The sequence below is a fragment of the Aptenodytes forsteri genome, unplaced genomic scaffold, assembly GCF_000699145.1.
Source record: "Aptenodytes forsteri isolate BGI_AS27 unplaced genomic scaffold, ASM69914v1 Scaffold87, whole genome shotgun sequence".
Lineage (NCBI taxonomy): Eukaryota > Metazoa > Chordata > Aves > Sphenisciformes > Spheniscidae > Aptenodytes > Aptenodytes forsteri.
The window spans coordinates 4,493,820-4,515,951 of NW_008796041.1; the positions used below are offsets into that span (position 1 = coordinate 4,493,820).

Below are 22,132 nucleotides of genomic sequence, written 5' to 3' on the forward strand. Positions count from 1 at the left end.
AATTCTTTTTCTTCCTCTAGAGCATTAATTTAGCATGTAATTTTGTGGCTAGTTTGAAATACAGGTTCCTGTTCAGTCAAACTCTCTTGCTTAATGAATATTGTCTAAATTTGATCTTGGATCAAAGAGAGAATGCACTGTGTATAAAACAAGAGAAATAACACTTCCCCATCCTGGAGACATTACATATAAACACATTACTTTCATGCAGGGTTAAGATCCAACTCTTGAAGACAAAAGCAAAGACCTAAAACATTTCTAATCTGAAAATAGTATATGAGGACCAAGTTTTATTATTATTATTTCCTGTTATTTCCTTGTATCAAACAGGATCTGGCAACATTCTTCTGCTATCAGTTAGCATATCTTCCCGAGGGTCAGTGGGGTCATCCACGCAGTGGTTCTGCTCCTTTCGTTGAGAGAGATCCCAGAAGATATTATTGAGTGATTACTCACCTGTTGGATCAGCTTTTTTGTGTTCTTGTTGTGTCTTGTCAGCGCTCTTACTTAATGTGTCCACAGAATTTTTGATGGGTTGATTGGGAGTTATGAGGCTGCAGTACCCGCACTGCACCGATGACAAGCAGTTTTGTGTTATGGTTTCTTGCAGTACTGCTGTTGCAAGAGAGTCAGTTACCAGTTTGTAACGGAGACTGGAGCAGACATGAATTCCCACCTCAAAGGCAGAGATAAGACAGAGATAACAACTACATGATATATAGATCTTTTCCTTCATCTGTTGTAAGGGTTTCTGTATGATAGAATTTGAAAGCTGACATGTCAATAAGAACTGCAATGCCCAGTGGATAAGTAGTGACATAAAAAGTTTTACACATGAAATACTGTAAGAGAAGTTCTTTAAGTGTCTTTTAAAGCTTTGTCTATTAAATAAATGAAGATACGATTACCTGGGCAATACAGCTACCACAGGTTACAGTACTAATGCAGATACAGGCATCATTAACTTCAGTGAAGGCCACACAGCTCCTCTCAGGGTTGCACACCTTCTTTTGGTCTGCAAGCATAGTCCAATAAAGAAAGAGAGAATTCCTGCCGTGGCTCAGTGTATCGTCATCAGAAGAAGGAGGCAGTCTTGTAACTTTTAAACCTGGTTCTAAGTTATGGTTATGGCAATTCTTGGACCACCCCAGCTTTAAATTTTCTAAACACTTCATTTTGCTTTATAGTTATAATGTTTAGAATTTGTTACTGGTGCTAGTAGCTGCAGATCTACTTATTTATATCATGCTCCTGCGTTTACATTTCACTCTATCAGTTAAACTTACACCAGTTCACACAATATGTCAGAAATATTTTGTGTTAGAGTGTTTAGATTTACAGGCTCGATGACTTCATTAGAATTGCTCTGGATCTGCAGTGGCTGTAGCAAATCAAACTGTGGTTCACAGACTTTACATAGCAGTTCACAATTAATTTGTAGTTCTTTTAATGGGATTCTTTACTCTACATAAAGACTGCAAATGTACACAACAACCTTATTTTTTCCTTTTCTATTAAGAAAACCTGTCGTCTTCCTCTTTAGGACAGTGTAATTATAGGGATTCTACCCCAGCAATCAAATACAGGGTTTGTGTTTGAATCTTCAAATACTCTTTACTTACAGGTTTCCAGGCATGAATTTTTACTTATCTGTCAGCATTTACTTAATTGGAAATTTTACTACTGAAACAAACTCAGGTTTGACAGAGATCTGTTGTATTTGCCTTATTAACAGAAAATAAGCAGTAAACCTACCTTGTTTACTCTTCAGAGACCCAGCACTGTACTACATGTGGGCTCCACAGCCCTGGGGCATCTGTGTTTGTACTCATCTAAGACTGAATCCTAATATTTGAACATCTTTGTTGCCATCCTTCCACATACTGTTTAAAATCCTTTAGGAAGAAGTCTCTGAAAACACCCCTTGAGGCAAGACCGTATGCCTATTTAATTGAAAAGATGCTGAGGCGAAGAGCTTGACTGCCTTGCCTGAGGCCACATGTTCCTCTTGACTTGAAACTGTGTGTACCTTTCCATTACTTGCTTTGCATCAGAACTTGTTGTGTAAGGGTGTAAGGCTTATGATCCTTATACAGCAATTTGAGAAAAATAAAGTGAGGATTAACCCTGTGAGAACATTAACTTAGGAAAAAAAATTAGTCTCCTGCATATACAGATAGATGAATTTTCCCTTTCTCTTCTATTCTGTTAGGCCTCTTTCCAGTGCAGGCATCTTTCCCGTGCTCAGCAGCCGTTCCCAGCTTTCCCATGCCGGCACCTCTTGCTGACAGCCAAAGCCTTAACGTCGAGCGGCAGCTCCTGCTCCTGCTTCTGCGCCTTTGCTCCACGGCCCTTCCTTCGGCAGGCAGGGGAAGGAGCCTGAGGCACCCGCACGGCCCACCCTGCTCGAGAATCAGATTTCAGACAAAAAAGCTTTGTCCTTGGGCACAAATATGAAAATCAGCTTGTTCGGGTATTTCTGACTCTACTGGGTCACGCTGTGTTTGTAGGGAGCCAAGGAGCTGTGTAATGGCTGGGGATGTGTGGGGTTAGAAATGCATGTGAGTGCACGTAAGCTCAAGTTGGCAGGGAATTGCCTTTATTTGTATGTATGTCTTGTTTGAATAGACCTGCTGCACCCTACGTCTTACCTAAATACATAATTAAGCCCATAGTTTCCAGCAGCTCCCTTGTCCCTTCCACCCCCTAGTTCCCTTTCCCCAACTGGAAAATGAAACCAGAACTTTAAAGTTGGGGAAATTGTTTTGGACTTGTCGCACTAACTTTTTAGTACCACCTCAGGATACCTGAAGTCTAACTATTCAGTCTGTTGAGCGTCTACAATCTTAGCTGCAGCCTGGAAAAATTAATAAATAACACCCTACCACAGCTTGGAGAGGAGTTCTAGAGAGAGGCAAGATCTGGGGGTTTGCACTAATGTTTGCTTTATTCACTGAATAGGGTTTTAGTTTCCATACTGTGAGCTCACATTTGGATTTTTGTGTTCTTTTTGAAAATACATACATTAAATTAGAAGGAGTGTTAAGTTTTCCATATCAGGATCCTTCAAAGAAAAAATTCCATCTGGACTATCTCAGAATCGGAAATGTTTAAATTTTGCAGACTTATGTTAAGAAAGAATGAGTCTTTGAGAATTCTATTTATTGAATCTTTTTTGTTTTTGAGGAAAAATACAAATATTTCAATAAGAACCCACAGAATCACATCCAAAGACAAATGAAAATTTTCAGAGAGCCTTCACTAACCTCAACAGGCACCAGATCATGCTCATTTACAGCAGATTTTAATGGTCAAACACAGAACATTTGTGTGCCTCTACTACAGAAATGTGCCAATAATAATAATCCCATCGGATGGATGATAAGCTCATCCATGCTGAGGTCAGTGCTTGGAGGTAGAGCCTACATTGCCTTCTCCACTGACAATGTCTGAAGTACACATGCTGAGCTACTGGCAGACAGCTGGTACATCAGCATAAAATTCAGCGCAACCTGCAGTTGTGTGCAAGAAATGGAGCAAATAGCTGTGTGATTTAGGTCTTGCTCCTGTGGTTTAACTGTTGTTGGCACAGTTTCCAGCTGATTTAAAGCAAGCCCAGGTATGTGTACGTGACCTGCTGTTGGAGAACTAACAGGTAGACATGACCTCCTCCCCGCTCCTGATTATACAGCCTTCAGGAGTCCTTGGGCAGTCTCATGATTTACTTCTGTCTTTTCACCAAAGTTGCATTTTTTTTTTCTGTCCTAGTAGTTCATATTTGTTATTCTTCTTGAACAGATCTGTCTTCTCCCATCCATGTATCCTGCTATTACAATGATTAGCATTTCACTATATTATTGTCCTGGGTTCTTTTCAATTTGCTGGCAGACAGAAATTTCTTATTAAATCTTTCTCTCCAGATATCATTATCTTTTGTTGGCTACCAAATTTGTGTGAATGCATTATTGTCAAATGCGTATATTAGTTTTCATTTTCCTCTCTTTGTGATTCTTTTTCTGTATAAAACAATGAGAAGTATAAAAACTTAACATGACTTTAATGCTCCATCCCATTAAAAAAAGTGCAATTGTTAATGACTAAAATGCGCCTCACAAAATTCTAAACGATTCTGTGTGTGAGATCTTAACTACAGATTTCTTAATTAATGTATTCCAGACATAGATCTATAGTCCTGATTTATAAAAATTTAGTTCTTGCCACAGGTATATTTTTAAGCTACAAATGACGTGAAAAAGAGATGACGTTTTCTGGTATTTGTTCATTGCAATATAAGAAGTAGCTGCTTGACACTTGTAAATCCAATGCTGTTTATCATGATATCACAGCTCCCTGCTCAGGCTTTTTTTTTTTTAAATACTGCCCAATCCTATAAGCATTTAGTCAGATAAGTAATTTTACTGACCTAAGATTCCAGACTTACAGACATTTAAAATATAATGGGGAGAAGCCACATTAGAAAAAAGAAAATAATCATGAAAGTTAAACCTTTTCCTTTAAAGTAAGAAAGGATATACAACTGGAATCTTTTTATTCTGATCCACTTAGTAGCACGCTGTTTAATGACTCTAAGTGATAATGTACTTAAATAGTTAATTCAAGGGTTAATCCTCCTCTAAAACTGAGCTGGGAACAAAAGCTGAAATGACTTTTCGAAAGGGAGGGATGGGAGGAATTCTGACCCTTCTCCCGATACTTTACAACGTGAAACCGCGAAGCAATTGAGGAATCAGTGCACGGCACGTGGATTAAAACGCTTCCTAGAAGCAGCTAGTACTGTACATTGCCTCAACCCTCCCTGAACTTTCTCAGTAAATACAGCAGCCTGACAGCCCGGCTTCCCCGCTGGGTGGATCCTGCAACTCCAGGAGGGAATGGCACTTCTTGTTTTTAATTAGCAAAGGTGAAAGGTGAATTAAAACTAGCTGTTTGGCAAGTCAGAGCAAGGGGCTGAGTTCTGAAGAGCACCAAGGAGGAGGGTGCTTTTTTTTTTTTTTTTTTTTTTCTTTTCCCCTCCCTCCCTCCTTCTCTGAATGAATTGCCTTGCAGGAGGGACTGAAAATACAGCTTCTTCCTGAATCCACTGGCAGAGTTACTAAAGAGAGCTCAAGACACAACACTGCAGAGTAACGCCTTGGAATGTCCTCGCACTTTATAAACAATTGTCCAAGGGAGGGAATATTTTTACATGACATTTGCACAGCTTGACAAATGGCTAGCTGAGGCTGTGTGCTTCTCTGATGAACGTTGAATTTCCCATAGAGATATCCCACAAACTGACCAAAGAGAGAGATCTAACTGCACTGGGAAAGTAGAAGTGGAACTTGGAGCCTTAAAAAAACCCCACCAAAACAACAAACAAACAGCAGCAGTTAAGTGAAGAGCGCAAGAATTTGATCTTGGGCAGGATGGCATCTGCCCAGGACCTTTTAATCCTGGCACTATATGGCTTGTTACTAGAGTTACCGACTGGATGTCATGCAACAGATACAAGGCAGCCAAGGTTACGTCTGTCACATAAAGGTAGGTCAGTGTGTCAGGTTTTTAAAGACTTTATGCTAATGCAAGTTCATTGACTGAACTGAAAGTATTGCATCGGGGTTAAATTATGGTCCTTTGACAGAGTGAAATATTCCTGTTCAGAAATCTTGTGAACTGTTTCCTTGTACTAAACTGCACCCATAATTAAATTTACTGAATTCAGGAAGATTTAAGGCACTTAAAGTGATTATTTTAGGCTACTGAAATATTTTTCTATCTGCAAGTGTGTTAGATTTGCTTGTCATTCTGTCTTAGCCTCCATGCTGTAAGAAGGATGTCTGGTCTCTAATAAGAGAAATGGAGAAGATAACCTGAAATTATTGCTGAATAAATATACTCTTATGCATTAAGTAACCCTTAAACAATTAAATGTCTGTTTCACTTTTAGAATTCTATCTATCTACAAATATAGCTAAGGCAAAAAGACTGAATTCCTGTGCAACCATATGATTCATTTTGTAAACTAGCAAGTGTCATCACACTATAATTAAAATGACTAACTGCCAATGTAAGTCTGCTTGCAGTTTAACTGAGTTACCCAAAGAAAAAAAAGTACTTATACTCCTTTTTTTTTAAAATTAAGTTTCAGTTTACCTGAAGCCTGAACCATTCCTCCTTAGCTCTTTCAGAGTATCTCCTTGTTCGGTTCTGGATTCCACGTGATTTAAACTCTTCCCTATGATTTGGTTTTAATCCTGTCTATATATAAAAATACCTGTGCACAACTATGAGATTTCAGTTCTCTGCAGCACTAATACATTTATAGATTATGTACTTAGAAATATATGACAGGCAGTTATTGCAGTAGGAGTGAAAAAATATGTGTGCAAGATAAATTGATGATTGGCCAATCAGTAATGTTTTGATATTACCTTTTATGCAAAGATGAAAAGAAAATGCCTTTTTGCTGACACAGTTGGGAATGAGCAAATGCTAATTTACTCAAGAACATTTCTGTGGTTATGAAAGTGATAACTAAGCTGCATCAGTTTGAAGTACATTAGAATGCCTATTTTAAGTATGGCTGAGATTTAAGGATTAGCATTAGCTACAGCTCCACGTGTAGACAGCTTTAGTCTAAACAAGGTTGAATTGTGTTTTATATAGCAAGCTAAATTACCAATTATAAAGAAAGGAGAAGCTGAATAGGATAATTGGTCTGAATGTCTTGCTAGGAAGCTGTAAGAAATGGGGTTTGCTTTTATAGGGCAGTGAAACACATTTTAAAGAAAGAAAGATTTGTCATGGAAAGCCGTCTTATAAGTAAACAATTAATTGCTCTCTACAAAATAAATTATATGATCCCTTTTAATATATAAACCACTTCTTTTTTAGCCTATGGTTTCAGAGTACAGTAAGAATGAGTGACAAATGCTGATTATATAATCCTTTCACATCTCTTATTGTTGAAAATGTGCATTTGAACATTGATTTATTTCTAGGTGTAATTACTAAGGCTATCATTATTATTGATATTTGTTTGCCTGTGATGGGGTAAGGGAGATGAGAACATCACAGTAAATGAGACAAATAGACCTACTGTTATGTTAGTTCAGGACTCTGGCTTAGCTGCCAGTTTTGGCAAGCTCCCCACTATGGTGCTGCGACTATTAACTGCTTCTGTGCTCACTTGTAGAAGTAATTGTTTTTCCGCTGGTTGGAATCAGTGTACATTTCACTGCATATTACTTCCATTTTCAGCAGGGAGCCAGTAATTTGGCCATAACACATCATAACTCTGATATTTTCAAGGAGATTTTAAAACATCCATTTCTCACAGAGGGTCAAACCTCCCCTGCCTGATGTCAGTTCGCTCAGATCCAATGACACAGAAAGATCTGTCCCAAGTAAATTCTCTACCATGAACACACACATCACCTTCTTATATTTCACCTTGTACAATACCCTGTCACATTGTTCACACTTATGAAATGTGACTGATTTTACAAGATGTGTGGCGGTCAACCTGACCACATATCCCAAGTCAAAGGTTAGAAATGGCATACCTGCCTGCACCCGGGGAACAGCTATTGCAATCCTCCCAGCCAAAAGAATGTAGCGACCGAGCATGAAGACAATGAGTAAATGTCGTTGCTGTATTCACTAATCAAACAGGAACAGCAGGAGGGTCCCTCATCTTAATTGTGTTTACTCCAGCGAGAGGCTGTTGAGGGTACCAGCTAGGCACGGGGTAGTTACGAGGAGGCAGTCGTGCACCCTCTTTGCAAAGCTGCTCCAGCCTGTCCTGTGCGTTGCCGTGTGGTACAGACAATGAAGCCCATATGTGTAAATTTTGAGTATGGATTAGTTGTAAATTCAGTTAAAAATTTCACTGCAAAGACCCTGAAACATGAAAGTAAGCATGCCTGCTCGCTGCCTCCCTTTGTAACCGCGGATGCTGGTGGTTAATTGGGATTCAGGCCATTGAAGATAGGCTAGTGCTGACTGGTAAGCTAAAAGCTTCTATGATGAGTATGATGAGGTTTATGGACATAAGATATTTTTATTATGGAAGAAGTATTTAAAACTAGTCTGTTTTAAGATCTTGTTACTTTAAAGAGCCAAGAGAAGGCTTCTACAAATTAGAAACAGAGACTCTTTGATTTTTATAAATTCACAAAATCTTTTTTTTTGCTTTTTCTTTAAAAGTGATGCTCAGTGAAAGTGTAGTGAACTGACAGTGAATGAGAACTTTTTGTTCTAACAGCAAACCAGGCTTCACCTGCAGCACACACATGCCTCCAAACCCACTGCAACAAGATCAGGTCCTAACCCTTGCGCAGAGAGGTCACCTGATGGATAGGAATACCACAATCCCCTTGCCAATTAAGAGATATACTGTGCAACCCCTGTTAGACTCTATGGCCATTTACTCAGCTTCAGTGGAAGTTAATGAAAGTCCTGCATTCTTGAACTACCATTAAACCTGTCAAGTTAATGCAAACTGTAATGGTGATTTTTGGTAAGGTAGAGGATGGTCTTCATTCACAGTAAACTCAAACATGAGAATTTTGCCATTCCTTTATATAGGATTAGAATCAATCATATAATCACCTAACAGTCATTTTATGGTTCTAACTTCATTTTTAGTAATCTGAACTATATTTATATCCAGGACTTGAAGGTGTTTTCCTCAACCCGTCAGCTTGTGTCTATCAGAAAATTTACACTGCAATTAGTACCACTTGTGGCATGTATTAGTGGCATGGTTGCGCTAAAGGTCAGTGTGTGACGATGACCAATGAAGATCTTGCTTGGGGTAACAGTGTACTCCAATAGCTTCATGTTGATTTGTAGAGATAAAAATGTATTATTGCTCTCTCTGTATTACAGAGAAATAAAGTTTCTACATTATTAAGTTATAGGTTGACAACTACATTTAAAATTCATTAGCTCATTTTACGTACAGTACAGGCTCTGCCTAATGAGGTGTTAATGGAAGCCAAGCTTCAGCCCCTATTCTTTATAGTCTGCTGGTTAAATTCTTTCCCAGTATCCCACAGTTTGAGTTCTCGCAATGGGAAATATATAATTAAGGTGAAATCAGCACACACTGCATGTTAAAAAGAAACTATTTACATTACAGCCTGAAATGGATTGGGTTTCCAAAGGACAGGAGGGATATATTTATATAAGCCTAACAGAGCTACACTAGAAGCATGTAGGCCTGAAGAGCCCATGAAGGATGTAATTGTATAATTCAAGCATTACGCATGGTTTGCAGTGTATTTCTAACTGTTTTTTTTTTCCCCTTAGTTTGTGAATATGGTAAAAAGCAAACGTAACATAGTATGAAAATGAGACGTTGAGCCCTTCCAGCGGTCTGTACAACTTTGTTGCTTCAATGGGATCTGGTATAGTCGGTTATGTGCAGAGATTTGCAGATCTTGAGGGATCTGTTTTCTGTTTTACCCATTTACATTGCTCTTGAGTGACTTGAGGGATTTTGGCATCACCTGATCTCAGGTTGTGTACGCACTGGACACTATGCACTGGACACTGTTCTTGTCTGGAAAAGGTATGGTTAAGTAGAAGTTGTGCCTGCCTTATCCATCCAAATATCTCCCTTTTACCTGCTGTGGGAACTGCTTGCTACTTTCCATAGTAGAGTCAAGCTGCAGCAGGCAGAAGGAGAAGACTGAACTGAGAAGGAAATAATCTGGATTAGAAAATTTATTCTCCAAGCATAGATATTTCAAACAATAGCAGCAGACGACTAAGGAAGGGAGAGCTGAAATGTTGCAGAAGAAAAGTAATACTCTCCATGTTCATATACAGATGTTAATATGCAGAATGTGTAATATAAAACATTTAATGTATAAGAATTTAGGTTTGTTAGGGCTGGCTAATCATCTTTGAGGGCTGCTGATGTCTGTTACAGCAGGAAAAATGTTTCATTGCCATTTGCAGGAGCCAGGCTTTCAGCACACCTACTTTAACTTTCTTGATAATTGTAATTTAGAATTCATTTTAATTAACACTAATAGTTTCATCATGCTTATCTATAATATCTTACTGTGTCTGTTCTCTAGCTAGGTGGCAGCAAAATTTACTCAGGGACTAATGGCTAAATTGAGTAACAAAAATGCAGGGAATTTTTAGACAGGCATTTGTGAATTCTGAAGTAGGTAAACATATTTAATCCAAGTATAGTATTTTAATTAGTAATCACCTGGCCTCATAAATTAATGAAGCCATTAATAATGGCTAATTAATGACTAGCCACATAACCCATAACTGAATCATGACTGATTCAATTTCATGCATGAAAATGTTTTCTATTTTTAACAGCTTTTACTAGAATAGAATTTTGGTCTTGAATGACTAGGAAAGACTAGTTTTCCTACCAAGGCAAATTCAGATTCAAGAAAGACGTTAATTCATGCTAGATATAAATCGCCTTGAATCTGTACCAGAATAAGGACTTAGCTTGTGATCTATGCTTACATGTGATCCAGAGAAGTCTGTATAAAAAAAAGATAAGATGATTATGTGTATGTATATTCACACGTATATATATGTATCTATAAAATACGTGTGTGTAAATATAATAGATTGAAGTTTGGATTTTTTTTACAGTGAACTAAAGAGCAGTATAATTCCGAGGGTTTAGGAACCTCTATTATCCTGTATTATGGCTCCAGGTCTAAATGTGTTTGGGTATAAGGGCCGATAACCAGAATTACAAGTGTTTGGAAAAACCACGTGACAAGAAGTCTCTTCTTACCCAAATTCTTGAGGTCACATAGAACTCAATGTCAGCTTAGAAATGTCTTAGGGAAAGATACACAAATATCTCTGGGCCACCTGTGGGGTAGAGAGGAGAGCTTTTGCGTCCCTTCTCCCGCTGGACAGACAACTGATTCTTTACCAACAATTAGGACAAGGTTTAGGTTTATTATTCATCCATATCACAGGAAGTGACTGGCAGCAAGTTCAGGAGTGTTTCCAACTAATCCTAGAGGGACTTGCTCACCAAGACAGGAATTTTTTGGCAGAGAATCCATGTTAGTTCCTTTCATAACTGCATTTTGTTGACAAAGGCTTCTGTAAGTATTGCTGTAGCAGAACTCTGAAGCGATAAGCACCACCACCGGGGATGCAAGAAGCAGACTGTTTGCTGTGTAACATCAATCATTTTCCTGCTTTTGCTTTAAAGAACTAAGTACCATCTGAAGGTGCAAGACCAGAATATCCTGCATGCTGCTGCTTCTATGCAGCTACCTCCCTGCTTTCAAAGTGATAACACCATCTGCTATTTTAAAATCTTCATCAGATATTGTACTCATCATTATTTCACTGAAAGCATTATATTTTACTTAAATGAAAACAGGATTAATGCTGTTTGTATGATTTACAGGATGCTGTGCAAGGGTGAGCATCTGTTTCAGGCCTTTTGAGGAACTTTCGGTCAATAAATATTCTAAAAGTGTGCAATGGGAATACTAAATATTATTAAAACTTCATCCCTGGTTTTCTTCATGCAGCCAGGCAAATATGATGAAGTTACAGCATGCAGCCAGCATTAATTAGAAAAATCTTAATTTCTTAAAGAAATTCGTAGCCTGCAGCAGTAAAGATAATAATCTTTGTTTTACAGAAAAAAGCCCTCTTAACTTGAGTATACAATTTTAGAAGTTTTGTATTAGTTAGTTGATGTTTGGCATTTAAATAATCAGTTAAGGATTCATGATTAAACAGGAAAGAAAATGTTAAAGTGAAAAAGAATGAAAATATTGCATTATAAAAAAATCTGTAGTGTAGTTTCATTATAATTTCAAAGTCCTGTAAAGAAAGGACATAAATAACTTTGAAGAAAAAAATATTTGAGAAGTTTTTAAAATAAACTCCATCTTTAAATTGATGAAAAATGTAAATTGTCATCACTGAGATTCAGTTTGAGGAACTGAATGAATTTACTACGTACATGAAATCAAATAAAACCATCATAATTCTCTCAGAGCAGAGCTGCAAAAACAAATGTTACCAACCTATTGTTTCCCCACTTTTATAATCTCACATTGACAAATTCCTTTTTCCCTTGATCTTGGTTCTTCTGATTGTCCTCAAGGCTACAAATTCTTATTCTGGAAGAGAGATTTCAATGTGTTAATGAATTCAACTGAAGACTGAGTTCACCGTCCCTTCATAATTCTCTCAGAGCAGAGCTGCAAAAACAAATGTTACCAACCTATTGTTTCCCCACTTTTATAATCTCACATTGACAAATTCCTTTTTCCCTTGATCTTGGTTCTTCTGATTGTCCTCAAGGCTACAAATTCTTATTCTGGAAGAGAGATTTCAATGTGTTAATGAATTCAACTGAAGACTGAGTTCACCGTGTTTCTCCTCTAAGCATCTTCTGTTAATTTTGATGAAGCTATAAATTGATATGCTTTCACTTGTGCTGCATCCCTTTGGCAAACTGTTTCATAGCAGTCTAAAGACTTTTTTTTTCCCCCTTTCAAAACAGTGTAAAGCAGGAATGTATCATTATGTATTAAGTTTTTTCTTACCCTGTGATGATTTTCATGCCTATAAAAATCACCTAAGCAAAAGTGTTTTGAGATTATTTTTTTTTTTTTAAAGAAACTACATTATAAACACAAGGAAGCGTTTCTCTGATTTTTCTCTGGGTTTCTCTGTAACATTTCTTGACGCTAGACCTTTTCAGAGGATTTGTAAATAGTAGCACATTGCGATCAGGTATCTGGATACACTGTTTAGCTACACAGCAATACGTGACTATATTGTCTTAGCGATGAACATTTGTTTCTCTTCTAGTCTACTTTCATTCTTATGTTACCTGTAATTTGTGGCACCTCTGGAATATAATGGCATGTCAAAGGTTCCTTTTACAGTTTCTGTGCAAGTATGTACAGGAGGTCTGTAACCACAAAGATGTCAACAAAGTGATGCCTGCCAAACACCTTGGCCCTGGCATGACACACAGACTGTGTGTGTAGCCAATAGCTGCAAAACTTGGATCACTCATGTAGCTGAAAAATAATTTTTGATGGAATAAAAGTTGAATCTCATCTTTAAATTTAATTTTATTAGTCTTGGGTGAAAGCAGATAATTGGTAGTTGTTTATGTCATGTCTTGCTACCCTGTCTCAATATAGTACTTGGTATGCTTTATTACCTCTTCTGTCAAGCAGAATCTGCTCATCTCTTATTAAAAGTCAACGAGAGTCTTCTGGCTACAGATAACGACCTAAGATTTGTCCTTGAATGCAGTGCAATGTTTCAGACTGAAACTTCATTTGCCTGGTGGAAGTGCCATCCATTTACCTCATGCACTTCACAGCACAAAATCAATGAATTTTACCAGGAAACAGCAATACCCTCTGCCATGTTGTCTCTTTGCCTTCCATGGAGAAACTTGGTGCCATAGCACTTTCTGTAACTCACCTGCCTGTTACTGGTTGACTCCTGGTATCAAGATCTCCAGTATCAAGGAACAGATTAAAACCTGAATTTTTCAATGCTTCTGCAGGTTAAAAAGTCAACACAAAGGAAACCCTGTAATAGTCTAATGGCAAAGACTAATTTGCCATAGACATGCAACATGTAGCTTCTAAAATTGTATTACCATTCTTAGTTGAATTTGCTTGATATGAGCTTTCATATCAGAAACCTAATTGTGAAGGATATCTTTCCAGTCAAGGAAAGGTGTATGACAGACATGAGATTTTTGTGCTTTGTGTGATCTATTACAATAAAGTTCAAAGGATCCCTATGGATATTAAATGTCATAATACAGAAGAAATAAAAGGCCAAATATTTCATTCATGAAAAAACCAAAAAAAAACACCCTCGACCAAACAAAGTCTGTTAGCCAAAAACAGGAGAAAGAAAAAAAAAAAAAAAAATTACTGATGACTTCTCATATCCCTTTGGCCTGAGCAGATGATGTTCATTATTTATAAGAATTTGATGACAGGCAATATACAGTCCTCTTCAGACTGTGATTTGGCAGCAGCAGCTAAGAAAAAAAAGATGTTTATGAGCCTTGTGCAATCATGTTGCTAACATTTCTACTTCATCAGTACTGAAGAATTCAAGTTTTAGGAAATTCACTTGTTCAGTGCAGCATGTGAAGTTTATCTTCTGTTTCTATTTCTTTAACTCCCCAAAAATATATTTACAAAGAAATTTAAAAGGTTCTCGACTGGATCCCTCTAGTATGATGATGGGGTTTTTGCATTTATTTTGCAAACTATTCACAAAATAATTCTCTAAACCAAGGAACCAGTGCTTGGAAGACAGGCATTCAGTGAAAGAAGACTTCACTCCTCTTAACATCCTTAATGTATCTATTCTCTACTTCTTCTGTGTTTATTTTTATCTAAAGGATTCCTGACGTCATACTGTGAAGCAATTGAAGCTTCTGTGGGGAGTCAAACAATGGGCTTTTTACTGTTGCTAAGTTTGCTTTATAGGTTTTTTCTTACAACACATTTGTTTAATAGGCCTAGTAAAATGGTGAATGCAGCTGTAAATATATCTTTTATTTGTTGATGTGCAATAAACATCACAGGGATGTTGGCCTTTTCTTATTCTGATCTTCCTGACACTGGTGAAAGGAAATTGTACAAAATGAATGAAAAGTGCCTTAAACTGATTGCAGAAAACAACAGTCCCCAAATACTTAAGGGTCAGTACCTTGTTTCTCTTTTAACAGATGGTTTCTCCCAGCAGTGTTACTAAAACTTAATAATAATAGGTTGCTTGATGTGAGGGAATTATTCCAGATAGCACTATTCACTGGGGTCATCACTGAAGGTCATTTTTCAGCCAGAAAACTAAAGGTTAGCAAGTGTTGCTCAATCCCATGAGCTCCTGCAACTCTTTATTTATGATTAAGCTAAGTGCTTTCCCGTGGGTGTGTGGTAAAAGCCAAGAGTAAAGGAAAATAAACCCATTCCTTTATGTATTAAATATTTCATCTCAGTTGATTGAGAATGGTATGATGCAAAGCTTGAAAATATGTGTTGTTTGGGAGCCCAGAAAGACGTAAGCTGTCTTAGAGATCTTGTTCTTACTAATATTGCTGCTGAAAAAAATCTCTATGTGCCTGTGTTTACGTGCAGTAAGTCATTCTTTTCTCTTCTCTGCTTATCTTAGGCACGGCCATGTCCTTCTGCATATTTTCAGGTTACACAAGCATCTGGAATAGTAGTAATTTCTAAACACACTATTAAGGAGGTGTTAAAGTGTTCAGCAGGGTGAGCATTTATTATAGAACTAGGCTGTAAACAGTCCCAAGCTCTTTATTGATTCCATAGTATTCCTTGTTGAGTGACTGCAGCTTCTGTGGGTCAGCACTTAAACACTGCAATGGGTTATTTCATTTCTAAAATACTTGAATTCTTGTAAATAAAATGCTTCACATTTAGAAGATAAAATAAAGTTACAGTAAAGCGTGGTTCTCCAACAACAGCTTTGAATGCAGCACACTGTCTTTAAATTTCACTGCTAAATATATGAAACCTTTAATACAAAAATAGAACAGAGGCCTTATTTCACTGTTACTAAGGACAATAGCAAACCTCCCACAAACTTCTGTGACTAAAGAGTTGACAGCATATTCCTTGTTCCTGACTTTACTTTCTGAAAGAAGTGATCCATTTGGTTGTTGCACTTAGCCTGGAAGTGTATTTCTGTCCCTTCTGAGTATAGAAGGAGAATAATGGTCAGCTTAAACCAGAGGCCTAGCTTACACTCAGATAAAAATAGGTGAGATGGATTTCTGATGAATGTCTGATGATAGGTCTAGGATGATACACGTGCAAGGATAAAACCCTTTAACTGAGAATGACTTACTACAGAGCTTACAAGCTGCAGCACTATTGCCTTGATAACGTATAAGTGAGGATATTATTACTAAGTAGTGTGTCTTTGATCTAATAATGGTCTGGAAGACGAGGACAAAGGTGTAGTCACTTGAGCAGTGACTTCAGCAATGTAAGTGGCTACCATAGATGCTGGACACAGCTATCTCTGGACCGCAGTAATGACTCAGATGTGTTCTGCATCTGCTTCAGTGCACAATATGCTGACTTTGTTTAAGCACAATATGCTGATTTAGGTTAAGCATGATATGCTGACTTAGGTTAAGCAGCTTTCAGAACAGTTTAAACTAGACTGATGCACTATCATACTGAAATAGGTGAGCCTCTCACAGCTGCCTGCCAGAGCTCGGCTACTCTCTGCCCAAGAAACAGTAATAAACAGAGGTTATATATAAGCTGTTTAAGTTATTTCCGCTGCACACAAAGCGGCCTTATAGACCATATTCTAAAACTTTGATTCTATAAATACTTGGTCACGTGCGTACCTTTAATCAGACAAATGACTCCATTGACTAAAAGTTAAGTTGGCATTTGTTTGCAAGATCAAAGTTTAAGGCACAAATTCTTTGTGGCCATCCCTGTAGCATGATTGATTAAAACCAATCATGATAAAAGTTGTTCTATTTTGCCTATACCCCAGGCATTACAAAGCAACATGAAACACTGACAATTTTGATTTATGTGTATAATTTCACTTTCTATTTTATTCTTTGGTTAAAACACTTATGAAAAGGCTTGAGATTTACAACTTGCCATGCTCCTTTATTATAAGGAAAATAGTATTTTCAGAAAATGCTTCTTTGACGATTTTATAGAGCACTGTAAAATGTGTGGGTACTTGTCATTTAGAATTGTGAGAAAGATGTTACAAGTGCTATATGTGGTCTCTGTAATTTTCTTGACATGGAACAACCCCTTACTTTGTTAGAAAATGCAACAAATTACTTCATAATATCAGGTTAATGGATTGCACTTTTTTTTTGTGGTTTCACAGTTACTGCTTTAATGTGTAATAGCACTAAAACCCTTGAGCTGTAAAATTAGATCTCTGGGCTGTTGAAAACTCCTTGTACTTTTAATTTAAAAGTAAAACAAAACAAAAAACTTACAGTATGGAGACTTGAAAATAATAATAATTGATGTTTATACATTCTTGTGAAACAGCTCCTGAAGTGTGCTATGAATTTGATAGCAGTATAAAAATGCTCTACCTTGGGATTGTTGAAAGGTAACAGACATATTGACACGTACTGATATCTGATACTATTGCCTGCAAGTGTTGCAGGACCCATGGGGAATATCTGAGAATTAGAGTTGTCATGTCTTAGCATGTTTTATATTTTAACTGATGTAAACTATAAATTAACATAAAGAAAGTAGATTTCTAATCTATGACGAAAAGGTGCTTCGGAGTTTTTCTGAATTAGTCATACATTATATCCATGACTATAGTCCTGCTACAACCTTGTTAGCACGGTTTGGCTTCTGTGTTTAACTGTTCACAACATGATGGTAAGTTTCTACAGATGTGGATTTCTGTGCAAACTCTGTCTCAGTGTTTTTGCTTTATAAGTGTTTGGTCCTTCAGTCTGTAAGGTCTGCTCTTGCCAGACATTGTAATTTTGGTGGCAGAGGTTAGATATTACTGCGTCCACCTGAGTCCCATACTTAAGGTTGTAACTGCATTACAGTAGCACAGGGCAATAACGTGTTTCTGTTGGCACCTTGGAGTTCTGCAGTTGCTTTCACAGGGATTGTAATAATGCTGATACTATTTAGTCACTACAGGATTGTTTACAGACCTTTAAAAGTGCATCTGAGAGCACTGAAGGGTGGGGGTAGATCCTGAGAGCAGCTTGCATGTTTGGATTAGAAAGCCTTCAGGCTGACCTTAACATTGTTGATTGGACAAGACCTGTTTTTAAACGATCAGTTCCTAACCTAAGCAGTTACTGATTTTTACCCTTGTAAAGACCTCACACCTGCTGAAAACATAGATGGTGAACCTCAATAAAGAGGTCACAACTGCTGGTAGCTATCTTAGATGGTGAACTCCAGAGATCTGATATGATGCTTACAGAAGCTATAGTACCTGTAAAACATGTCTGTGTGTAATTTTAAACCAAATCCTTTTATAATTAAAATATTTCTTTTGGGAAAGAAGAGTTACAGTCCTTTTCTTTCATTGAGGGTTTTTCTGTCGGGTTGATTGTATCACCAATAATGTGTTAATAATCTATTAGATTTGAGAAATCTGGATTCACTTTGAAGTTTTATGAAAAAATTTTCAACAAGCTCCTGGGATTCTCCAGTATTTAAGTCTTGCTAAATCTCGTATTTTTTTTTTTCCCAGTAGAATTATCTAACCTAAATGTGAGAATAAAACTTCCTTCCAACTACCTATATTTTTTCCTAGTGAGACTGAAATATCTTTAAGCAGCATGACACCGGCAATAAGAAATATTAACAAGGACATGCCTCAATAGGAGGCAATAATTAAAGCAGAAAATAAACATGAAAAGTGAAAGAAATGTATTCTAGTCTCCTATATGCTTATATCTCATGTCCCTTGGGCTTTCTCCGTTCTTTCACCTACTGAAATAGTTTGAGATCTTCTTCTTTTTATCACTAGCTTTTTTAGTATCTCCACTTCTTAACAAATCACTTAATCCTTCCAAAGTCATACTCACCTTTCCTCATCCCTAATGTTTTCCTACTGCAGCACACATAATGGTATCCCAGGCACTAAAGTCTCCCTTATAGCAACTATGTCCCTCTCATGTAACCTTCAACAGTATTCCTGGAACTTTTTATATTCATTAGCCATTTTTTTGGCTCCCTAGCTGGACAAAAAGTAGCAGAGGTATGATTGTTTCTGTGTGTGCTTGTTGACCAGTCAGTTTGCATGTGTTAATTGACCAGTTGCATGCTAATTGGATTAGCATTGGATTAGCAAAGTCATTGGATAATGACTTTGTTCTCCCTTTTGGTTAAGGAACTAATGGAGTAACTTGGAAAAACTTAATGTTTTTTAGACTGCCCTTACTCCCCATCCTTTTCCCAATAAATTTGAAATTGGTCGGAGGGATCTCACGTGTCATAGGGAACAAACTGATAGATGGATTGTGTCACCAATGAGCAGAGTGGTGATCAAGAAAGCCTCATTTTCTTAGGAAATTAGACTGTTGTTTTCATCACAAGAGAATCAAATATTTTTTACTATGATAGATCATCATCCTCTCTTTTAGTCCTTCCAAACTGATATTTCTATAGTGAAGTCAGATAACCTACTGTCAATTCAGTGGCAATGCAAGGATCTTTTTCCAATAGTTTCTATGGAAATTTCAATCTTCTGTGTTGCAGGTAGCTGTTCCTAGGAAGTCCAGCTGATCACCAAGCACAATTTAGGCTGCAGATATTTTCTTATTACATGAGTTAAAGGCACTAGGTTTGCATTCTTAAGGATTAAAAGGAATAAATATGTAGGGTTTGGTTCTTAATTTTTTGTCCTTTACCAATAATCGGGGACAGTGTGATAAATGAGTATTTGGAAGAGATTTTCTGTTATCCTTCCTGCTTTCAGATGGGTTAAGATTATTATCTCAGCCCTTCCCTGTAGGATTTTGACATGATCTTATTCCCAGGGGAGTCTTGGAGGTGTACACACATGTGAAGCTTTCCAGAGAGAGAATATTAAAACAGGAAGCCAAGGAATGAAGAAGACTGCCCAGATCAATATGTTAAAGGAAAAGAACATCTGGAAAAAAAGACCACATAAGGTCTATATGACTGTGGAAGATGAGAGTCCTTCCTAGAAAAATGTACAGACTGGGAATTTTAGAGAAGACCAGAGAGCTAGCCTCATGAGACAGGGCTTTATCTATCCTAAATCAATCCCACTATATCAGTATCAGCTAGTTTTCACCAAAAGACTTGGCAATATGAACAACTAAAAAAAAAACCAACAAACAACTTATCAGGCTAGCAGCTGAGAATTGTGTAGACAAGCAAGATTAAAAATAATCTATGGGTATCTGTTTATATTCTAGTTTAGGAGTAATAACAAAAAAGCATTCTCTGTTTACTTTGTATTATCTTAGATGGTGTCACTCAGCTATGAGTGATAAATTATTAATAAACTGCTTTATGTTGTGCTAATGAGCATATTTATTTATCAGTAACCTCCAAAGTACTTAAGTACAGCAGCATTTTATTTAAAGTGCTTTGAGATACTAAGTCAGATAAATTAACCTTTTTCCTTTTACTGGTTGTACTGTAAATACATTCCAAAGATTCTAGTGTGCTGATGAAACCAAATTTCTCCTTAAGCTGCTGCCATTTATTCTTTTGTAATGTTTATCTAGATACTGTTAATTAACTTCAATTTTGCAGATAGTTTAGGGATGTTAAAACAAGCCTTGTTGTCGCTTAATTGCCAGAAACAGTAGCAAGGCTTTTAAAGAGAAAATGACAGGTGGTGTCTTTCAATTCTAGTCTCTACAAGAAAGTTTATTTTTGGTAGCAGATAAGTATTTAATTCAAAAATTCCAAAAGAACTCTCTTAGAAATGTTGAGACTTCCATATTAATAAATTGAGCTACAGTATTTGTCTTTCAAGTCCTAGGTTTTGAGATCTGAATATTTTTAAGAATATAAGCATTAGATTTTTTTAAAATTATAGTGTTCAGCATTGCAAAGAATTCTTGGAAACAGCAACCTCAAATATTGAAACAAATGGACAGTAAATTGAAAGAGCTTTGCATTTTTTTCTTGAAATATTACTTTTTTTTTTTTAAAGTCTGATCCCCCATTTTAAAAGTGCCCAAGTTTGGTAAAATTGCTTTTTGATGAAAGTCCATAAGTACTAATAACTCCTTAATATGTTATCAGTGAGTTTAAGTGGTACTTTTTCTCTAGGACAGAGGCTTATCATTATTACTCGAAACAACTATGTATTGAACAGGTATTTGCTTAAATTATTGTGGTGAAGAATAACTGCAAGGAAATATTCAGTTTCTCATTTATTGCAAGGTAGTCCAGGTGACACACGCATCCTTCTGCAGACTGTTCTTCTGGTTTTGAGTTTGACTACTCATTCTTCAGATTTCACTGTAGCTTTGCAAATCACAAACACAGGACTCAGGAACACATTCAGTATGTAATGGTTTAGCAAGTCATGTGGCATCTGGGTGCACATTCACGGCCTGCAGCAAATACAGATTAAAGCAACTTCACAGAATCATTGTAATTTGGGGCCAAAATTACTACGATTCTGAGGCATCCAGTTATCACAAGTCAGTTGACGCATGTTAACTTGTTATCTCATCATAACTTAGTCAGGCATCAAATCCCCATCAGTTCACATGTTGGGGCTGCTTCTCTTCTGTTGGCCTCAGTGGACTGTTTCTGTTTTTAAAATGGTTTCTGTTTGATGCAAAAAAAAATCTAAGACGCTTGCTGCTTTGCTTTGTGGGTTTTTTTTTAATTCATTTTCCTGATTCTTCAAGGTCGACAAATATGTATGATTGGTATCGTGTTTATATAACTTCCAGTTAGTAATACAAGGATTTAAATTAACTTTAGATATTTTGGTTCTTCTTCTTTCATTTTTGTATATGCTTTGCTTTTGGTTTTGAATCTCTTCTGAAGTTTCATATTATAAGGTTATTTTTTTTTTCTTTTTTAATATTATTACTCCTCTAAGAGAGCCAAATTTAATTCTGATGTGGTCACTGCTACTTAATATCTCAAGTATAACTACTTTTTCAATTTTTGAATAACATTTCCTTTGATGTGTTCCAAAACGAGCCATTCCAAGAAGGAATCATTTAACATGCAAAATAGAACTTCCTCATATGTTTTCTTTATTATGCCAGATAATCAGTTTACAAAAGAGGTGTCCAAGACATTTTCTAATGTAATATTCCTCTTTCTTGTGGCCTCATTGATCTCAGCCAAGACCATGTCATTAACATGTTCTCTAGTAGAAGTAGTACCATATCTTTATGGTACTCTTCATGTTCTCTACAGACACCAGTTTAAGAAATTGTCCTGGTGTTGGCTGGGATAGAGTCAATTTTCTTCCTACACCTCATCTACACGTCTTTTAAATGCCTCCAGGGATGGGGACTCCACCACTTCCCTGGGCAGCCTGTGCCAATGTTCACCACTCTTTCAGTAAAGAAATTTTTCCTCACGTCCAATCTAAACCTCCC

General features: G+C 36.9%; 1 protein-coding gene across 1 annotated transcript in view; it reads left to right on the forward strand.

The window, feature by feature from the left end:
• The first annotated feature begins 5,400 nt into the window (after window positions 1-5,400).
• Window positions 5,401-22,132, forward strand: part of SEMA3E (semaphorin 3E) — a 158,361-nt gene continuing 141,629 nt past the window's right edge. The window contains exon 1 of the mRNA XM_009285519.1: window positions 5,401-5,541. Coding sequence (XP_009283794.1) covers window positions 5,427-5,541 — 115 coding nt within the window. The 5' untranslated portion in view covers window positions 5,401-5,426. The remainder of the gene's footprint in view (window positions 5,542-22,132) is intronic.